A 22,676-nucleotide genomic window follows, 5' to 3' on the forward strand; every position below is an offset into this window, starting at 1 on the left:
AAAAGAGCTTTCTGGCCCTTCTGCCCAAATATAGAACCATTTGTATTCAGGCCTCTCATCCACCGAGAGACTTAGAATAATCACGAATGTTTTCTCTCCCTGCATGAAAAACATTTTTTCTGCCTCAATTCCGTTGGCTAATGAGATACCCAAAAGAAAAACCCTTAGGAAAATTAGGACGATTTAGTTATACTTAGTAGTCTTCCCATGCAATTAAATTGCTTGGGGGACCTGCTATCCTTTGGTTTCAAAGGCTTGTATATTGGTTTTGCTGTTCTTTCCAAAAGGAAATTGTGTTCTCTCCCTTCCTGTCTGATAGAGCTGCCTCCTTTCAGAATTACAAAGTTTACACCTCGCTCTCCTCTCTTCTGGTGTTGAAACTTTGCTGTGGATTCATAACCTTATTTTAAAGTTCATTAATATATAGTTTTCAAAGTTTGCAGTGACTTTTTAAATATAGTTTCTTCGAAAGAGAACTGAAACACGGTGTGCAGAGTGGCCCATCTATGTGAACTAGGGCCACACAGTAGGTGGTGAAGAACTGGAGGGTTTTTTTTGGTTTTGTTTTTGTTTGTTTGTCTTTGAGAAGTATGTAAACATTTGCAACCACCGTCAGTTTGCCTCAAATTGTTTCAGTTACTTCCTAGGCTTTCTGGGTTCCAGTGTTCTAATACAGAAAATGAGAAAGTTGGGCTAGAATCACTGTGTCCCAAAATTGGTACACTTTCCACTAGTGACATGTGACTTGACTCTAGGTGGTATGTGGATGAGGATTTTTTTGTAATAGGATGTCTTTGCAATCTGTATTTATATATGTACAGCCATGGTTTAAGGTAGTGATACAAAATTTTCTTTTACAATACTTTTTTGATTTTAAAAAATTGAGTTAAAATATTAACTAGCAAAAAGTTAATGTACTCTGAATATGGGAAAAAGAAAAAAACCATGAAGTTTGTCTAGTTAGTTACTGGTGTTTGGAAACCACTGGGCTTAGAAAGTAGAAATCTGAAATCATCTGTGATTCTAAGAGAGATTTTGCCTCCTTTGTTATGTTATATAACAGAATCACGTACTGGTTGCCTACTGGATTCTAAGTTACAAAACTCCTGGAATTAACATATCAACACCAAATGATGAGAAGTTTATTTATTGCCAGAAGATACGATCAGAAATGCCACAGTCTAACGAGGGAGAAAAAATTAGATTTTGATTGGTTTTTAAGCAGAAAACCCAATAATTGGGATAGTACAGTGTTAAGTCTTAGCAGGAAAGTTCCGGTTACTTTGTACATTTAAGTAGTTCAGCTACAGGAGAATTTGGCTTTTTCCAGAAGTTGGCATTTCAGTATCCACCTTTATTTTCTAAGTCAATAGTTTTTCACAATCTCGGAGATTCTCCTAAGAAAAGATGTTGAAATAGAACGAAATATACTAGTGAGACCTATGAGACGCACTACTAGAAAGTTCATAAGACTGAAATGCAATGAATGGACTGCAGAGAAAGCACGTTTCAAGGAGATACTGAGGTTCTAGCTACTTGCTTCTCGTTTATTATTATAAAACTTCAGTTTATAATGACCAAAGGCTATCATCTTTTTGAGGTAGCTCTTTTCAGTGTTAGTTCTGAATATGAGCTTTTGCTATGCTTGAGATACACACAAGTATTAGAAGAGCATCTCATCTAGAATGATGCACAAAAATTGATTATAAAGGTTGCCTGTGGGAACCTGGGTGGTTAAAGATAGGATTGGAAGTGGGACACTTCCTTTTCTCTGTATAGCTTGTGTACTTTGTACCGAGTACCTGAGTTACTGGTTCAAAATTTTAACATTGTAAGTGAATGAAAATTTAAACGGGCCGGGCACGGTGGCTCACACCTGTAATCCCAGCACTTTGGGAGACCAAGATGGGAGGATTTCTTGAGCCTAAAAGTTTGAGATCAGCCTGAGCAACATAGTAAGACGGTGCCTCTACAAAAAATACAAAAATTAGCTGGGTGTGGTGGCATATGCCTCTAGTCCCAGCTATTCAGGAGGCTGAGGCAGGAGGATCACCTGAGCCCCTGAGATCAAGGCTTCAGTGAGCAGTGATTGCTCCATTGCAATCTAGCCTGGGTGACACACACAAAAAATTTACAATGCATTGTTCCTCTTTAACATCTATGTGTACCTATATGCATATATACACATAAGTATTAGATTCATTTAAACTTACATGTTTTTCATCTGCAGCATTTTTCTAAACACAAATCAGAAATAGTGCCAGAGCTAGTCTTTTATATTGCCTTAACTAATGAATAGTCATAGGACCCCATCTGTGGAACTAAGATTGGTGGTAAGCTTCATTTTTTTCTTTCTTTCTTCTCTTACTGGTCTCTTGAATGTCAGGTTGTACATCTCTGTGACTGTTACCATTTGGAGAATTTCCAATAATGAATCCCTAGTAGTGGTGTCATCTAGTTTCTCAATTAGCCCCTGTTTTTCTTCCCCAGGGACAAAAGTGGCTCTCAATCCAGCACATGCACATTGAAGCAAGTTAAAGGATTTAATATGAAGCACAGAAGCAGATAGTGCCAAATAGCAAGCAGTAGTTGGTACAGATTTGTGAGTAAAAATTGTCCCTTTTGGCTTACTTTCTTAGTCTTTAAATCGTCTGCATGCCAAATCCTTAAAGATCTATGTCCCCAGAGATTTTTTGTTAAAGAATAAAAGATGTGAGTTAGCAGTCATAGTTAAACCAGTTGCTGGGGCTGAGTGTCCTGGGAACCTCTAAGAACTCTCCTAGGCATCTCAGTGAGGCGGGGGCTTAGGGTGGGGCTATATCTCCAGCATGGAGTTTAGGAAGTACCTTAGCCATGGTAAAGTCGTGTATACTGTGTTTAACTTTTTATGCCCTTTATTTATATATAATGTCTTTGTGAAAAATTGAGTGTAATTTCCATTTGAAGTTTACACTAAATTTTGAAGTTTATTTCTGTTTAAAGAAACCATTAGACGTCACATTTGTAGGCTACCTCAGTTACATTTACTTTTTACCCTTTGTATTCCCTTCATGATTTCTTCATTTGGGCTTAGTCTTAAAAAAGGATTTTTCCCCTTTGGTGTATGATGATTAGAGGAGTTTTATGGCAGTATTGTTTTTTTTCTAGCCTGACTTCACAGTTGTATATATATTTGATATAGCTTCTCTGTATCCTGTTTGCAAAATCATAAGACAGTGACTGTGCTTGAAACTGTCTATGATTTTTGAGGTATAGAAAAACTCTTCTTAGGATAGATTTGAAAATTGGTTTCTCAAATCAAGTCCTAAGCCATGTTCAAATCCAAAAGTCATTTTAAGTAGATATTTACTTTTTTCATAGTTTTCTTACAAAATAAATTGTTGAAATACTGATTTTTATTCTTTCTTTTTTACAGCTGGAAAAACAGTGTCCGTGTTATGTACACCTCCAAAAAAAGTTTAGATGTGTAGGGGAGTTGTTGTGTAAACTGAACTACAGGGTAGCAGTATTTTAATAGCTATTATAGACGTGTATTTACTGTATTAAAATGATTAAAAGAACAAGCAGTGACACACCACTAGGAAGGTCAGTGAAATTTTATTCAGTTGAGCTGGTATTACAGGTTTGAGAGACAATGGCTTCAAAGCTAACCATGCTGTTTTACATATTTATCAGCATTTGTATTGGTGGCAACATTCTTTCTACTGCATTAAAAAAAATACACATGTAAATATGATATTAAATACAAATTAATAGTGTAAAACTTTCAATTCCTCCAAAAATGAATACAAACCTGAGGATTTATTATTACAAATTCTAAATTTGGTATTCATTGCATCTCAGTCATTAAGAGAAGTTTTAATTTGTATGATGTGATTTTCAGGGAGTTGCGTCTTCTTTTTTAGTAAATTCAGAGTTAATTTTATTCATCTGTCATTTAAAGGTTTTGAATAACCGATGCATTTGTCATTTAAAGGTTTTATTTTTTCATGCATGACAGTAATTTTTAATTTTATATTTTTAAAGCCCAAGCAGCTTTCCCTCAAATTGATGAGGAAATTTAAGTTTAAATTTTATTGCAGGCATTTTTTTAGTTACAAGCAGCATGCGTATTTATTTATGCAGAGAGAGTGTGTGTATGTATCTGTATGTACACATTTGTGTTGTAATTCTATAATAATTTTAAAAATTTGCTCCTAAGCAATATCAAGGTACAATTTCAGCTGATAAGTAAGAAGGCATTTTGTTGAGGAAATCATTTTCTTTCATCCTTTATTTTTGCTTTGTATGTGTTCAGTACTTGCAAATGAGAAGTTTCCTTTCCTCAAGGTACAGTTTCAGCTGATAAGTAAGAAGGCATTTTGTTGAGGAAATCATTTTCTTTCATCTTTTATTTTTGCTTTGTATGTGTTCAGTATTTGCAAATGAGAAGTTTCCTTTCTCTCTTTCTATAAGGTATTGTCTTCTAACTTCGCTACTCTACTTAGAGGAGACTGACATTTTAACAGTCAGCCCTGTCTTTAAATTTTTCTCCCACAGGGTGAGTGGGGCAACATTTCCTTCTCCTACTGCTGCTGAGATGGCAGAAATTAGTCGAATTCAGTACGAAATGGAATATACTGAAGGCATTAGTCAGCGAATGAGGGTCCCAGAAAAGTTAAAAGTAGCACCACCAAACGCTGACCTGGAACAAGGATTCCAAGAAGGAGTTCCAAATGCTAGTGTGATAATGCAAGTTCCGGAGAGGATTGTTGTGGCAGGTATTTCACCTTTACTTAGAAGGTTGCCTGTTAAATCTTTGTTTTGTATGTTTCTGTGAAAACTTCAGTTTTTCTAAGTGTTATTTAGAAAAGGAGTTGGAAAATGCAACTTTATGCTTTTGAAATTTCCATTCATTATTATAGTCTGAATTTCAAACAGTATTTTTTAGTAATTCAACTAATTATTGAGGTTTTACACACATAAAATGTATACATTTCTAAATGTGTACTTGATGAGTTTTGACAAAAGTAAACACCCGTATAACCACCACCACAGTCCAAATAGAGACTACAGGGTTCCCTTGTGTCTCTTTCTCACTCAGTCCCTTCCCCTCAACTCTAGGCAACTATAGTCTCCTTTCTATAGCCAGAGACTAGAGTTGTCTTTCCCAGAGTTTCATGTAAATGGAATCATAGAGTATATACTCTTATCTGGCTTCTTTTGTTCAGTGTAATGTTTTTGAGATTATTCTGTTGTTGCATATATCAGTTGTTCATTCCATTTTATTACTGAGTAATATTTCAGTTTGGATACACCATAATTTGTTTATCCATTCATCTTCATTCATTGATTGCTTTTTGTTTGAAGCTGTTAGGATTAAAGCCACTGTGAATATTCAGGTTCAAGTCTTTGTGAGGACATATGTTTTCATATCTTTAGAAGTGAAATTGCTGGTTTATGTACTATAAGTTATTTTAAACTTTGAAAGACTGCTAAACCATTTTCCAAATTCTAGTACGGTGTTGCATTCCATCAGTGATGTATGAGTTTCAGTTGCTCCACGTCCTTGCCAACATTTTGTATTGTCAGTCTTTTTAATTTTAGCTGTTTGAGTGGGTGTGTAGTGCCATCTCGTGATTTTAATTCTATTTCCCTGATTATTAATAATTTTGAACATCTGCTCATATGCTTTTTGGCCATTTATATATATTCGTTGTGAAGTGTCTATTCGAATGTTTTGTCAGTTTAAGAAATTGGGTGTTGTAAGAGTTTTATATATTCTAAATATCAGTTTTTTTGGTTATATATCATGCATTGCATAATTTCTTATTTCTGTACCACAGTGATAAATATTAGTGAAATGTCAGTACGCTGGAAGCATATTTTGAAAGAAACTAATGCTCATTGGGAGGTATAATTCAAAAGCAGAAGAAGGTAAATACATTTTAACAAAAAACACTGTCTTTTTAAAAAACCTCCCACTTTTCTCTTCTTTTTCTATTTTCTTAACTCCTAGGAAATAATGAAGATGTTTCATTTTCAAGACCAGCAGATCTTGACCTTATTCAGTCAACTCCCTTTAAACCCCTGGCACTAAAAACACCACCTCGTGTACTTACGCTAAGTGAGAGACCACTAGATTTTCTGGATTTAGAAAGACCTCCTACAACCCCTCAAAATGAAGAAGTAAGTAGAACTTTAATGTCACCAGAATTTGAAATAATGTAAATAAAGGTAAAAGAGAAGAGTGAAGAGGCTTTATCATATCCTTAGCAGTATGTCATGAAAGCTTTCCATATGGAACATGACTAATAATTCTAATTTACAAATGTGCCAAATAAGTTATTATGCTATTTTTTAAATTTGAATGTTATATTTTAGGAAAATGTAAATTTTGTGGAAAGTATTATTAAGTTCCTGTGGTTTGAAGAAAGAGCCTTTATGGGTAGGTGTTACTTGATAAATAATAAGAAAAAGTTGGGAGTTTAGCAATAAAAAGTAAATGTATCGCTTTGTTATAAAATCAGTCTAGCAAACATGACAAAGCCCGTTTTCCCTTGACACTACCCATTCTCGCTTCTTGATTAAAAGTTTCTGCTGAGTTAGCTCCTATACTGCATTACATTAATATGCCAGTTGACCTAAATGTAGCAGTGTAGACTAACAAGGTGTTAGTAGCAGAGTTCAAATCCTGCCTTTGCCATTGACTTACAGCTAAGCTTTGAAGCTTCTTTGCTGTGATGATTTCTGGAGTTGCATCTTTTTCATACACCTTCTGAACTTCTAACATGTTGTCATGAAGCTAGTGTAAGACAATGTACAAACGTATGTTTTTATTAATGATGGTATTGCTTGTGTCTGGTTTCATTTTGCATGTAGTCCTTTGCAAAGAGGGTAAAGCCCGCATACTGTTTAGGGCAATGCAGTTTGCTAGGACTAGGTTCTTAGATTGTAAGTTTCTGCTGAGATAATTGAGGTAATATGCACACAGTTTGGATATTCTAGGTATTTGTTTGGTGAAAAGCAATAATCTGAGACTTTACATGACAGAAAGGCACTAAGACGCTTGAAGAATTGTATTATTTAACAAACATTTTTCAACTTTTATCTCTGAGATACTATATGCAGTATAAGAATTAATGAGACATAGTTCCTGCATTCAAAAAGTTTGCTGTCTGTCTGGTTTCAGCAGGACAATAATATGAGTGAGGGAAAGACATCAACACGCACAGAAGATATAAAATTCTTTAATAGCAGAAAATAATGAAAGTTACCAAGATGGTTACATAAAACAAAAGTATCCAGTGCGCTCCCAGTTTGAGGCCCAGCTTTCTAACTCCCCAGAGTTCCTTGGGAATTATACCTGTGAAAATAATTGTCTTACAGTGAGGATTTTACCAGGAAAGAAATGTTCTTTATTGTATTCTTTGGGTTTTTCTTTTGATCTTTCTGCTGCTCCTAACTGATTGAAAGCAACCCAAGCAATTCCCTGAGTGATTATTTTAAGAGTGAGTGAAGAAAGTTTGCCGGGATTTCCCTCAGTAGACCCAGGCTTTAAGACTCTACAGGGTTCATTCCTGCATTAATTGTGATATTTAGTCAAATGTGATAGATGCCCAGAGTGTATAACACTGGGGTAAAAAAAGTTTGTGTGAGAATTAGACCTAACTTTGAAGACCTACTTTTCCATTTACTAACCACATAACTTTTGGCAAGTTATTTAACAGTTCTAGGGCTTATCTCTGAAATAAAGATAAGAATAATGCCAAGTGCATTAAGATTATTGTGAGAATTAAATGTAAGAATGCATGTAAGGACATGTTCTAATTCGTGTTAAAAGCTCAATATGTATAAATGTTATTGTTAGGAAAGAGTTAAAATCCTGTGCCAGGAGCCAGATCCTGAAATGAAAGAGGAGTTTTTGAGATTAATACCATCTGCCTATTGAAAGCAAAGATGATGGTTTGAACTTAAGTTTATACAAGCTTATAGAAGGGTCCAGTAGCCTTCAACAAACATTCAACTGCCATGAGCAAGGGAGGAAGGGATAAGGGAGCCAGAGTTCTAGTAGCTTCTAGAAATTGAATGAAATAGAGAAGCAATAAGACCCTGAGTGCTGATAACACTGATGATTCATTCAGATGTTACTCAGAATCTATAAAGTGAGATCCCCAGAACATTGCTCTGTAGTAATCATTCTGCAGTAGTTGCCAGGGTTTCTTTACTTCAGCACTATTGGCATTTTGGACTGGATAATTCCTTGTGGTGAGAGCCATCTTTTTGCACTGTAGAATGTTCGCAACATTTGTGGTATCTATCTACAAGATGGCATTACTATCTTCCAAGTCATGATATCCAAAAATGTTTGTAATAGCGAAAAGGTGGAAGCAGCTGAAATGTCCATCAGGTGATGAATGGATAAGCAAAACATGATCTAGCCATATAGTAACTCTTATTCAGCCATAAAAAAAAATGAGGTACTGGCCGGGTGCAGTGGCTGATGCCTGCAATCCCAGCACTTTGGGAGGCTGAGGCAGGCAGATCACTTGAGGTCAGGAGTTCAAGACCAGCCTGGCCAACATGGTGAGACCCTACTAAAAATATAGAAATTAGCTGAGCATGGTGGTGTGGACACCTGTAATCCCAGCTACTCTGGAGGCAGAGGCAGGAGAATCACTTGAACCCAGGAGGCGGAGGTAGCGGTGAGCCGAGATTGCACCGCTGCACTCCAACCTGGGCAACAGAGCCAGACTCTGTCTCCAAAAAAAAAAAAAAAAAAAAAAAGGTACTGATACATGCCACAACATGGATGAACCTTGAAAACGTAAAGTTTAAGAAGCCAGACAGCAAAGGCCATATATTGCATTTTTCTACTTACATGAAATATCCAGAGTGGCCAAATGAATGAAGACAGGATACAGATCAGTAGTTGCCAGGGGGTTAGAGGAAAGGGGGATTGAGAGTGACTGCTTAATCAGTATGGGGTTTCCTTCAGGCTGATGAAAATATTCTGGAACTAGATAGTGGTAATGATTACACAACATTGTGAGTGTCCTAAATGCCACTGAATTGTATACTTCAAAATGGTTAAAATTGTGTATGTTATGTGTGTTTTACCACAATAAAAAAGAAAATACCTCCAGACATTGCCAGATGTTCTCTACAGGGCAAGATCACCCCCTACTGAAAACCACTGACCTATCTCAAGAGAAGAGACTACCAGGAGAAGGCTTATGAGGAAGCCAATAAAATTGTCTGAAAGCCTGATTGATGTAAGGGATAAATTTGTAGAAAGCAACTGTACTTGAGTTCTTAAACTGGCTTAAAGAATCCGGGTGAGCTCTTGAGGAGGGCTTAAAATAGAACATAAATAATCGCTTAGCTTAAAGAGGGTTTAAAAATCTGGAGGCTTGGCTGGAAGAGAAGAAGTTGACAAACGCTTCCAATATGCCTGATCTCCACCAATATTTGGAAATCAACTAACAAAGCAACTGTGCAATAAACCATGTGATCTGGGCGTGAAATACAAAATGCCCAAGTCATGACAGTTTTTAGTGTCAAAGAGACTGGGCCGTGTGAATGAGGAGAAAGAAGCTGTGATACTGACATTACCACCTCTTCTCATCAAGGAATCCAAACGGGAGCCAGTGGGGAAGGATCTTCCAGAGAACAAGAAGGAAGAACTATACAGAAAGAGTTGGAAATGCTGCCTGTAAGAAGATTTGACACAGCCTTGAACAATGTGACCAAGTCAAAGATGTGGACTCTGCCATTACATCCTGTCAATCAAGCCATGATGTGCTTTTAAAAAATCAGCTACAATAAGCCCTAAAAACTTTGTGAGAGGTCCATTGAAGTTGGAAGAAAAAAAAGACTGGACTAAAGATAGAGAGTAAAAGCTTTTGCCCAAGTTGGCATCTCTTACTTCAAAGAGGAGAAGTATGAGAATACTATTCATCTCTATAATAAACCTTTGGAAGAGCACTGAACTGCAGATATACAAGAACTGTCAATAGTTAGGAATTAATCTGGAAGGAGCAAAGTCAGTTGGCATATGTAAACCCTGACCTGATTTTGGAAGAGTAAAGGCGTTGAGTGGTTTCAGAAATGGAACTATCTCCAAGCCACGCCAGCTTTATACAGAAGCCATCAAATGGCATCCATAGGATGCCAAATTCTACAGCAGTTATGTCCCTAATGTACAGCCAGAGCTCAAGGAGTAGAAGAAATTTCCAGCTAGTTCCACCCTTAACACAGATTATACTTAGAAAGCAGCAGTCTTAGAATCTGAAGGATAACACAGAAGCCATGAATGTCTAGCAGAAGGCCCTAGACCTGTGATTCTACTGTGAAGAAGTAGCAGATGGTTATTGGTGCCCAGTTCAGTTGATATGACAATGCTAAGGATGTGAAGCAAAAAACCATAGCTACATGGCATATCCTAAAACAAATGCAGAAGGGCTCCCAGGGACTCAGTGAATATTTTAAAAGGGTCCTGTGGGAGCTTAGAAAATCAAGAACTTCATGAATATGGGTCTGATCACAGTTTGGTGACGGTTTCTTGAGCTCTTTTTCCTTCCTCGTCACTTCTGGAAAGAGGAGCTGGGACTGCAATGAATAGAATGGAGCAAAAGTCTGGAGAGAAAAGGAAAAGCTGAATTGTATATATGTATACACATTCCTGCATGGAAAATTCAGAGATGTGCACTCACAGTCTTTGTACAGATACAGTTTCATGGCCCTCTTACCACAAGCATCATCTCCTCACTCCTGACAAATTGGGCCATGTGTCCTTCGCAAAACCCGCAGTCACTGGCTTAACTGTTCTCCCCATGATTCATGATGTTAAATTTTGGACACTGAACATGTTGGGGAGGGAAGATACTTATCCCAACTGTTCAGTCTACATTGTTCATTTGTACCTTTCCCCCTTCTGCATAAAAGTCTCACAGAAAATGGGGATGAGTGTAGAGGAAAACTACTAAGGCTCTGAGTAGATTCCTGAAGAAGAGGTGGGCTTTGAACAGATTGAGAGAATGGGCCATCAAAAAACCTAGAGGACATTTACTTGAACAATCAAATTTAACTTGGGGTGTAAGCATATAAAAGGAGAATTGTATGCATGCATGCAGAGTGTCTAGTGTTATATGTTATATAACTGTGTAGCATTAGACCCTGTGACCCAACTTCCAGGAAGCTGCTTGAACCTAGGAAACTATTTCTCAGCCTCAGGGATGAATAAAAGTAAGTGCATAATCAATGAAGGATGATTCTGAAAGACATTTTAAAATTTTGCATTGAGGCCAGGCATAGTGACTCACACTTGTAATCCCAGCACTTTGGGAGGCCAAAGTGAGTGGATCTTTTGAGGTCAAGAGTTTAAGACCAGTCTGGCCAACATGGTGAAACCCCGTCTGTACCAAAAAAATACAAAAATTAGCCGGTCATGGTGGTGTGTACCTGTAATCTCAGCTACTCAGGAGGCTGAGGCATGAAAGTCTCTTGAACCCAGAAGGCAGAGATTGCAGTAAGCCAAGATCATGCCACTGTACTCCATCCTGGGCAACACAGTGAGACCCTATCTTAAAAAAAAAAAAAAAAAAAAAAACCTCAGAAAAACAAAACAAACATCCAGGCTGGGCATGGTGACTCACACCTGTAATCCCACTACTTTGGGAGGCCAAGGTGGATGGATCACGTGCGGCTAGGAGTTTAAGACCAGCCTGGCCAATGTGGTGAAACCCCGTTTCTACTAAAAATGCAAAAATTATCTGGACGAGATGGCATGCACCTATAATCCCAGCTACTCGGGAGGCTGAGGCATGAGAATCGCTTGAACCCGGGAGGTTGCAGTGAGGTGAAATAGCACCATTGCACTCCAGCCTGGGGAAGAGAGTCACACTGTCTCAAAAAAAAAAAGAAGAAGAAGAAAAACATCCACCTGGGATTACAGGTGTGAGCCACCATGCCCAACCAAAAACATCAATAAATATTGATTGATATTTTGAAAATCTTAATTTTCAAGTCCTTTAATTCACATACTATTTGTTTTTTACTATAAAGTTTAATTTTTTTAAAACCATAATGTCAGTCGAGTGCAGTGGCTTACGCCTGCAATCCCAGCACTTTGGGAGGCTGAGGCAGGCGGATCATGAAATCAGGAGTTCAAGATGAGCCTGGCCAACATGGTGAAACCCCGTCTCTACTGAAAATACAAAGATTAGCCAGGCATGGTGGCGCACACTTGTAATCCCAGCTACTCTGGAGGCTGAGGCAGGAGAATTGCTTGATCCCGGGAGGCAGAGTTTGTAGTAAGCCGAGATTGTGCCACTGCACTACAGCCTGGGCGACAGAGCGAGACCCTATCTCAAAAAAAAAAAAAAAAAAAAAACCCACAAAATAAAACCATAATGTTGCCATGGCTATTTTAGTTGGGGGGAGCGGGGGTTGTTTTTTTTGTGTTTTTAAGTATTTTTGTTGGGTGCAGTAGCTCACACCTGTAATCCCAACACTTTGGGAGGCCAAGATGGGCAGTAACACTTGAGCTCAGGAGTTTGAGATCAGCCTGGGCAACATGACAAAACCCCCATCTCTACAAAATACAAAAATTATCCAGGTGTGGTGGTGTGTGCCTGTAGTCCCAGCTACTTGGGAGGCTGAAGTGGAAGGATCACTTGAGCCCAGGAGGCTGAAGCTGTAATGAGCCATGAGCGTGCCACTGCACTCCAGCCTGGGTGACAGAGCAAGATCCTATCGCAAAAAAAAAAAAAAAAAAAAAGTATTTTTAAATAGGCAGAAAAGTTAATGATTACCACTGTTCTAGTTATCCATTTCTATGTAACAAATCATCTTAAACTTAGTGGCTTAAAACAAACAAGCCTACGTTTTGCTCATGCACACTGTGGGTTAGGAATTTGCAGTTGCTATGAAGGGAAAAGCTTGTTTCTGTTCTTCAGTGTCTGGAGCCTAAGCTAGAAAGTCTCAAAGGCTAAGGATAACTCAATAGCTGGAGCTGCAGTTACCTGAAGGTTTGTTCACTCACATGTCACTTGGTACTAGCTGTTGTCTGGGACATCCATTAGAGTTGTCGGCAGGTGCACTTATACATGGCCTCACTGTGTGGCTGCTTGGCCTGCCTTGTGTCATGGTGCCATTCTTGAAATATGAACAACCTGGGGAAAGAAAGGCAGAAGCTGTACTGTTATGACCTATCCTCAGAAGTCACTTTGCATCATTTCTATAGGAGTCACCAGCCCTCTGAATTTCAAGGGAAAGACACAGATCCTGTCTCTTAATGAAAGAAGGTCAAAGATACATTTTGTAAGAAGAGCATGTGGGATTAGAGATTGCAGCCATTCTGCAATGCCGAAACCGTTAAGCTAGATACTTTTCTAGTCTAGTTTTCAAAGATTCAACCAAATCTTAATTTGTTATAACCCTAGAAGCCAGGAATGTTTATTTATAATACTGATACTCTCCATTTCCTATATGTGCCTGTAAACACTTTTATAAATTGTTCTTATAAATAAGTATGTAGCATAAGATTAAACAAATAATAATCGTACCAAGTAATATTGATACTTAAAAAGAAACTAGAGTAGCATTCTTAAAGTGAATAGACATTCCTGTTTATCTGCATTATAGTAAGTAAGGGTGTGTGTTGTTTTTTTTAAAAGCAAGTCTCTCAGTAATACACTGCCTGGCAGCAATTCTTGGTTGCCTTTTCTTAGTTCGTTGTAAATTTTTTGAGTAGCCTTGTATCGAGGTTCTTTTGATGCTAAGCAGCTACTAGGCTACTGAGAATATTTCTGTTTCCTTCCCTTTCTTTGTGCCTTAACAGATCCGTGCAGTTGGCAGACTAAAAAGAGAGCGGTCTATGAGTGAAAATGCTGTTCGCCAAAATGGACAGCTGGTCAGAAATGATTCTCTGTGAGTAGAAGCACTAGCATTATATCTCCTTTGTAAGTTTTTTCAGGGTATTTTGTGTACCCATATTTTTCTAAATAATTACTTCCTGTAGTTTTTAAAATTTGTTTTACATCAAGTTTACATTTTTGTAATACTTTTTGTAGTCTTAAAATCTGGCCGTTTTGTTGGTCCTCAGAATTTTTCAGTAACCTTATCCTTTCCTGTGTCGTATGATTTGCTAATTAAGTTATCATAAGATGGTGAACTGGTCCTGTCCAGCTTTGTTTCTAATGAGCTGTGTTAAACAGTGTAGCAAGACAGGTAGAACTTTTTTCTTTCCAAAAGTATTTTTTAGCTTTCTCCTTTGTGATTCATTGAATTTTTTGGTCCTTTTCATTTTCAAAAAATACAAGTGTGTTGTTTAAAAGACTAGTTGTTTAAACCTTTCTTTCTCATTTGGTTGTATTATCAAATTCTGATCTTAAAGCTACCACAAGATCTATTAATGTTAGTGCTTTTTTACTTTTTTATTAAAATTAATGGGTTTTTACAAACAAAATGTTCCTTGAAAACTGGTCAGAATTTTAATCAGAAAGTCATTGTCAGTAGTGGCTTTTTAAATAGATTATATAAATTAATATTTCTTCCTCATTAATGTTTTGGCCAATTTTCATGAACTCATGAACCACCTGTGATGGCAAGCATCATGTTAGCTTCTGCAGAAGCTGAAAGAATCAGGAGATGATACATCTCTTCTGAGAGCTTGCAAATCTAGATAGAAGCAAAACATTTAATTTTATTTACAAAATAGAGAACAATACAGTGATTTATATTATAGCATATTAATCTCTAGTTTGGACCTCTCTAAAGAGTATAGGGATACAGAAGGAGTTTTGATGGGGTAGGGTCATTGATATTCAAGATAGAGAGAGGATTCTTTTTTCAAATATTTTTATCCTTGCTTTGAAAGAACAAAGAAGTTCTAACTTCTATATAAATTATTTGCTTGCCTTATGGAAATTCCATTCTCTTGTGTTAGGTGAAAGGAGAACTAAAACTGCTCTGATTTCTTGGAGAATATTGAGATCTCTCCTAAGGTAGTTAAAATTATTCTATAAGACTGTGTAGGAAGACAGTGAGTTAAAATGAATATATATCTCCTTCAGGGAATGCTTGCTGCAAGATTCAGCCATTAGTAATAGAAAATTTTTTATGATTGTGTTTCCCTAGAGGTGTCTGGTTGGCAGTGATGTCAGCAGGTCCACAAGATCCATTTTTTCTAGACTATTTCCAAATGTATTACACAAACAGTTAAGAGGCTGTATCATTTATGGCTAAGGTGGCTTCTTGATCTACTTTACAGAGTGATTAAACATGCACTCAAGAGCTTTAATTTTTTTCTTTTTGTAAACATTATCCCAAGGCAACAAAGATTTCTAGTAAGCTTTTCCACTTTATAAAGATGTGGCTTACTCTTTAGGTTCTTAGCTACTTTGACATTTTATTTAATAAAATAAAAACAAGATTATTGTAATATAGCATCACTTTTATTTTTTCTCCCGAAGTATGTATTATTGATAGCTGCATTCAACTGAAGAGAAAGGAAACCCCTTTATTATGTATGAAAACCAGTCCAGTGAAGTATGATTTAGAGTAGATGATATAGATATTTTTGCATTTACCCAATAACATCAGTTACTCATAACAGAAAAGATTTACAGTGTTAACTAATACTTGATTTTCTTTTTTTTTAAGTTGCTTTAATGGCATTTTCTAAAATGCCATTTCAGTCTTTAGTAAAACTGAGAATCTCATTTTTGGTAGTAAAACTAATGAATCTTTATACATTTTCACAGTGAAACACTTAACATTGCTTAACCATATTTTTCGTTATGGTTGTTACCATGTTATAGATGTAATTTGTTAATAATGTAACTTTGTCCTTTCTTTCCCTACTGTTGTTAATTTTATACTTTACAATTCATCTTTAAGAATCTCCATCTTACTAACTTTAGAATTGTGTGTAACGAACATATTATTCAGTGTCGTTAATGTAGTAAGGAAAAAACAATTGATATAATACCTCTATTAAAATAATTATTAAACTCTTACTATCTTTACCTACTTTAGTGTTTTCTTTGTAACATGAAATTGTTGTGCATCAGAGTGCATGAAACTTTGCCTGTCTCCACTTTATTTTATTCCATGGCTTTAAGAATGAAAGTGCAAACGGGTGTGAGAGCAGGAGCACTAGCCTTTGTTTTCTTAATTACTTTGAAGAGGCAATAAGATTATCGTCAGCTATTAGCACAAAAGTGAACTCTGAACAGTAAAATCAGATGTAGCTTTTTCTTTGTGTTGTAAAAGCTGAATATGTAAAAGAAGCATAATTATTATTTAAGGTGGCACAGATCAGATTCTGCCCCAAGAAATAAAATTTCAAGGTTCCAGGCACCGATTTCTGCACCGGAGTACACGTAAGATTTTATCTGCTCTGCTTTTCACAAGTAGTTGTTTTGATTTTGAAGGCTTATGTTAATACTAATCTATTGACCAGGTAATTGACATATGCTATCCTAATTATCTTCCTGTTTGGCTTTTTAGTACCTCTGTTTCAGGATTTCTCAAACTGCCATTATATACTTTATTAAGGAAAAAAATAACGAGACCAACTAAAGGAAGTTGTATATGATTTTGCATGTATTGGTGAAAGGAACATGGAATATAATATGCACATAAGGACCAAGCCTCCTTTTTTGTTTATTTTGCTTTGGTTGGCATAATAGTTCTCGACAGATTCAACTTCACCTGGTTCAGTGATCCCAGATTTTTTTTTTTTTTTTTTTAAATTTCAGCACACTGTCTCTTCTTCTTCTGTCTTGTCCCTGAAGAAGAATGGAGAATAAATGTGGTTTGTCATTTATTTTATAATCCTGTAGATTAAAATGATACTTGAAAGCATTTTTTGCTATTATTAAACCCACTGTTTTTCTGTGTGACAAAATAAGGTATGGAAATGACTCTACTCATGGAGCGGAACATTTTGGTATATAATACAAGTATCAATAGCTAATAGCGTTCTTAAGCAGCAGAAGAAACCGCACCGATAGCCAACAGTTTTCCTCTTACTCTGGTTCTATTATTATGCTTCGAGGAACTATTCAGTTGCCGTAGATAGTGGCAATATATTAAAATTTCTTCTCTATTTAAAATTCCAAGAGAAATTAATATATTTGTGTTTTGATGAAAATTTTTTCTCTTTATTATTTTACCCTATTTTTTGGAAGAGTCTGATACCTCACTGAAGAGGTTAAAGTCACAGTTTGAGAAACATTATTCCTATGAAAACTCAGAGAAAGAGGTACCTGACTTTGAACTTACTTTTAATAATAACATAGTTATGCCAAGTAAATTTTCATTTCAATTTTAGTTCTGGCATTGGCTGGGTTTTTTTGTTTTTTTTTTGCTGTTTTAATTTTGTTTGTTTTTTTGAGACGGAGTCTCACTGTGACTTCCAGACTGGAGTGCAGTGGCATGATCTCAGCTCACCGCAGCCTCCGCCTCCCGGGTTCAAGCGATTGTTCTGCCCCAGTCTCCCGAGTAGCTGAGACTACAGGCACACACACCACCATGCCTGACTAATTTTTGTATTTTTAGTAGAGATAGGGTTTCACCATATTGGCCAGGCTGGTCCAGAACTCCGGACCTCAAGTGATCTGCCCACCTTGGCCTCCCAAAGTGCTGGGATTATAGGCGTGAGCCACTGTGCCCAGCCCTGGTGTCGTTTACTTAACTCTTATGTAATAAGATTTTGTGTAAGCATGAGGTAGAGCTATTACTAATGAAGCATGGTAAACATCAGTGCTTTCTTCAAATTTTTCTAATCTTTTCTTTTAAAAAGGTAATGTTGAGACTTTGCTGTTTTATAATCTTACTGGAATCAGTTTATCAAAGAACATTTTTATTAAATTACTAATATATATAATGCTATTTACTTAATCTTCTCAGAGCCTTTGCAGTATGTTTACTTTTTTGTTTTCCACAGTAGTTCACTTGTCAAAACAGCAGAAACAGAAAGTCACTAAACCTTGGTTGGGTCCAAGAGTGGACGGAGGTGAAAGCACTGTTTCCCTCCACAGTGGATACCTGTGTAGTACGTTTTAGCTCCTGTCAAACTGATTGCTAAAATGGAGCTTATTCTCTTTTGTTTTTACATTAATTTGTAAAAAAGACCAACAAGACTGCTTAAAGTTTTAAAAAGGAAAGAGAATTGCTAAATTATTTATTGCCTCTAATTACTAATGTAGTTTTGGCGATCTTATGGTGATTCATTTCATCTGTAGATGGAATTATGTGTTATCAAACAAGGACATTTAATCTATACATACACTGGCAAAAGTAGTCATCAATTAAAAAAAAAATACTCCCGATTTTGTTTTTGCTGTTTATGGAGGATTACCATATACATGAATGAAAAGCTAAATTTTTTACTAATCTTCAAAATGTTGATCTCTTTTGAGAAACAACTAGAACCTCAAGTTATGTTTTTGATGAAATAAATATCTTTACTAGTATTGATAAAAACTTAATTTCATCTTTTATCTTTCTACATAAATATTTTTTGTATTAAATTACAACTGAGGATCATGTAAGGTTTTGTTCCCATTATATTCCAATTTCATGCGATCGTAAAATCTTAGAATTGAGAGAGATCTTATAGATTGTTTTAGAATCTACCCTTCTGCGTTCCATCTTAGGAACTCTTTGCAGTTAATCTGAAGTAAGTTTATGTTTGACTATTTTATAAGATGACCTCCTCATTTCCTATGTGTGAACAGAAAATACTTGTACTTTTACAGTTTAAGTAAACAATTCATTGTTGTTTGTTTCCAGCAAAAGGATTTCTCTTAGAGAAAGTAACCCTTCTATTTTAATTTTTAATGGACCAAAATCCATTAAGTTTTTTTCATGGATTTGAGTTTCGTTCATTCATGCTGTTGCCCCAAGATTATAATTCCAAATATTGATTATTGTAGCCTTTAATATGTTAGCATGTAGCTAGTTTATTTATCAATACAGAATAATACACAAAGTGTTCAATTTAAACCCCCAAATGCAGAGGCAAAGTACTGATTAGTCCTTTAAAACTTGCTTAAGTGAATTTAGGCGGTTATGCTGACTGCTCTATCAAGAAGAGTGTAAGATGAATTGTTTGTTTATGTTGATGCAGAACTGACCATTTTTAATTCTCATAGGCAGTAGGAGCTTCAGCTTTTCACAGTGCTGCCTAAAGAGAATTCTGAGTGTAAGACTAACGTATAGTTTTGTTTCACAGATAGGATGGTTTTTTTGTTTGTTTGTTTGTTTTTACCCTTCTGGAATGCCCGGTATGGGTTTGCCAATTACCATGGATCAGTAGATAATGTTGGTTTATATGAATTCCCAGAGATTGCCAGTCTCTGGATGGACATTTAAGGTCACTAGTCATGAGATTGCATCAGAAAATTTGAGTTTATCTTGACACCATTAGGCCTAAATCCTATGGTGAATCAGGCTTGATAGATTAGTTACTTTGTATGTTAAGATTTGGCTTAGATCTTCTAAGCAGTCTTTGAAAAACATGGTTTTCATATTATGGTACTTCTCTCTTTGGATCGCCAAGCCATTCAAAGTTATTCATAAAATTGTGGAGGAGATTCTGTTTTTTAATTTTCTGGGACTCTGGGAATAATATTAGATGACTGTAACTATCCTGTCAAAAATTATCCCAGTTATTTTGTAGTTTCCAAACAAATACATGCTGTTAGAAAAGATAACACAGTCAAAATAAGAGATTTTATTTTTTCAATTGTTTACCATCTGCTTTGTTTTTATTCTTTTAGACGTAATACACATTGGATGACGTTTAGCCTGATGTTAGTTTTGCCTTGACGTTGAGAATGTTGAACCCTCATCCCACTGTCACAGTCCTCTTATTGTAACAAACCATCTGCCAAGTCCGTGTGTCAGTTAAGTTAAATACCTCACATAATCATGCTGTAACATTAAACGGCTCCCTGAAAATACTGACACAGATCTTAAGAGTTTAGGTTAGAACCACAAGAATTGGTTCGTTCAGCTTTCAGAAAGTACTGGCAGCGGAGTCAAATGAAATTATGAATCTCAGCCCACACATGAAAGAACGATTAGGATTATTGTCACTAAGAAACCCAGAAATGGTTATCAGCCATTGATAATTTAAGAAGCGTCCTTGCCTTCTTTCACTGTATTCACAGATTTGGCAATATTTTTATGCTTTAGTCATTTAACTAGAGAATGTATGCTTTCTATAACTAAACAATCAAAATGCTTTGTTACCATTTTCTAAGACGAATTCATCCTTAAATCAGTGTCATTTACTCGTCATAAACTTCAACTTGCTTCATTGGCTTTATGAAGTTTTTGAAATGGTGTTTTTATGGAATCACTTTTGATTCATGTGTTTAAACTTTGACATCTGTATGTGAGAATTCCCTGTCCTACTCTTCTAATCATCCATAAGTTGACAGCAGTGTTGTTTCTTAGAAGTTTGGTTTATTGAATTGGAATATAAACACGAAGTAAAGAATGCTGCTTCTCCAATGGGAGGAGTTGAACACATTCATTGCTCTAGTTATCTTCCCTCTCTACAGTTCTTTCATATTCAGTTTATTTATTTTGATGTTTAGGGTTACCAAGTTATAATTGCTCCCTTATAGCTAGTTTTTGAAAACAATTCAAAATGTTTATTCTTTGACTGTTTTCTTGGGTGGGAGAGTGAAGGGTGGGAAAGTGGGGCAAGAACACTAAGAAAATTAAGATAAAGACTGCTCAGCAGAAGTTTTATAAAAATCTGACTTGAGTGTTTTTCTCTTCATTTGCTGTGCTTGTGTAAACAGTGTGACACCATCGCCACAACAGGCTCGGGTCTGTCCTCCCCATATGTTACCTGAAGATGGAGCTAATCTTTCCTCTGCTCGTGGCATTTTGTCGCTTATCCAGTCTTCTACCCGTAGGGCATACCAGCAGATCTTGGATGTGCTGGATGAAAATCGCAGGTGATTGGCCATCCGTGACTCTTGCCAGCTTTGTTGCATAGTTTTTGGCCTCTTGTTTAGTGGACTGTGGTGTCTTTCTTTTCTGTTTTTACCTTCTAGCCTCTTTCTAAGATGCAATGATTTGAAACAGCTTGCTTTACTTTCTTTTAATTTGAAATTATTGTCCAAAATTCACATTTCGCAAGATTACATTACCTTTCCTTCTGTCAGGGAGAGTATACGTAGAAAGCGTAGTGATTTTTTTTCAAAGGCTTTTCTAGCCTGTTCTAAGTACTTGTTTCCACTTGGGGATATGCCAAGGGGTCCCGTTGGATTGAGTGTTGCACTGAAGCTTACTAGTCCTCTTTAATTAATCTTGGTGTAATCATTTATGCTACTTATATGATTGGATTAATAAAGCAAATCTGAGGAGGTGATGTCAGTGCAGCTGCCAGGACACTTTTTTCCTTTCCTCCCAGCTATGATTTCTAGGCTTGTTTTGAAAATTCCAGGTGCTACTATCTTTTTGATAATACTGATATTTTTCAGTGTTGATAATTTATCTCGCTTTTGAACATCTCCAAGTAAAATCATCAATAGTAAACTTAGACTTATTCATAGAAATAATTTTTTGCAGTTATTTCAAGTACTTTTTGTCCTCACCTTATTACTACATAATGTTTTAAAGGAAATTCAGGGAGCTTTTTTGGCATACTGTGGGAAAGAGAGTCAATTTCATTTCGACTCTGAACATTTATCTAGTGGCTTCTGGTAGTCAGGGTGTGAATTTTCATGATTATTTACTTGTTACTTTTTGCATTTTGAAGATTTCACAATAAATTAAGCTGGCCCTTCTAATAAATCCTGTTTCTTACCTTAGGAACGAATATGACTTCTGGCTTGCACTGAACAAACTTTTTCTTGCTGAGTGCTTGTAGTCCTCACACAGGCCCTGGGTATGTCGCCATACTTCACAAGCACTTGTCCATGCTACTTATCCTTGTTGAATCCAGGGCCTTTCAGGGCCTTCCCAGAGTTGACCTAGTGCTATGCATTTGGGCCCAAGGACTGAAAGCTGCACTGAAAAGAGCTGAAAAAGAAAGCTCATGGCATGAGGGTGTGGGGAGGGGAATTATATATACATGTATATGTATAGATGTGTTTTGTTTGTTTGTTTTTCCCCAAGGGTTTAGACTCCCTTTTGTGCTTTTTGAAGCTTCAAAGACATTCTTGGACTATTGGGAAGCTATAAGAAGCAGCAAGGTTCAGAACAAAAAGCATGGATTCAGGGAGTCAGTCAGAATTAACCCGGATCCACCCCAGTGCATAGCTGCATAATGGCCTTGAACAAACTGCTTAGCTTCTTTTGGCCTCATTTTTCTCATCTGTTGAAAACTAGAGAGGAAGGATAATAATATCTAGCTTTCTGAATTCTTGTGAGGATCTTCTCCCCTCCCCCACCTTTAATTATAATGGGATAATGGCCTCCAATTCTTTAGTGTGGTAGGAGATCTTTCAAACAATATTAAATATAAAGTAGCTGGCACTTAAGAACTAATATTTACAAGGGTCTGTTTTCTCTTCCCTCCTTCAAACAGATTTATTGTCCATCAACTAACTTGTTTAACTTTTTAATTACAGTAAGTCCTTAGTGGAAACCAGATTATTAGGTGCAAATATGTCATATCAATGCTATTACATTTAAAATATCTGAATGAGAGAGATATTTCC

The 22,676-nt window shown here is 36.4% G+C and overlaps 1 protein-coding gene across 10 annotated transcripts in view; it reads left to right on the top strand.

The window, feature by feature from the left end:
- Positions 1 to 22,676, top strand: part of MFF (mitochondrial fission factor) — a 32,420-nt gene that overhangs the window by 987 nt on the left and 8,757 nt on the right. For 2 of the 10 annotated variants that reach the window (XM_007966479.3, XM_038001442.2), the window contains exons 2-7: positions 2,491 to 2,602; positions 4,540 to 4,760; positions 5,999 to 6,168; positions 13,823 to 13,911; positions 16,293 to 16,367; positions 20,808 to 20,966. In XM_007966479.3, coding sequence (XP_007964670.1) covers positions 4,580 to 4,760; positions 5,999 to 6,168; positions 13,823 to 13,911; positions 16,293 to 16,367; positions 20,808 to 20,966 — 674 coding nt within the window. In that variant the 5' untranslated portion in view covers positions 2,491 to 2,602; positions 4,540 to 4,579. The remainder of the gene's footprint in view (positions 1 to 2,490; positions 2,603 to 4,539; positions 4,761 to 5,998; positions 6,169 to 13,822; positions 13,912 to 16,292; positions 16,368 to 20,807; positions 20,967 to 22,676) is intronic. The other 8 variants (XM_038001448.2, XM_007966480.3, XM_038001443.2 and 5 more) reach the window with 5 other exon arrangements.

Source organism: Chlorocebus sabaeus, chromosome 10, assembly GCF_047675955.1.
Source record: "Chlorocebus sabaeus isolate Y175 chromosome 10, mChlSab1.0.hap1, whole genome shotgun sequence".
Lineage (NCBI taxonomy): Eukaryota > Metazoa > Chordata > Mammalia > Primates > Cercopithecidae > Chlorocebus > Chlorocebus sabaeus.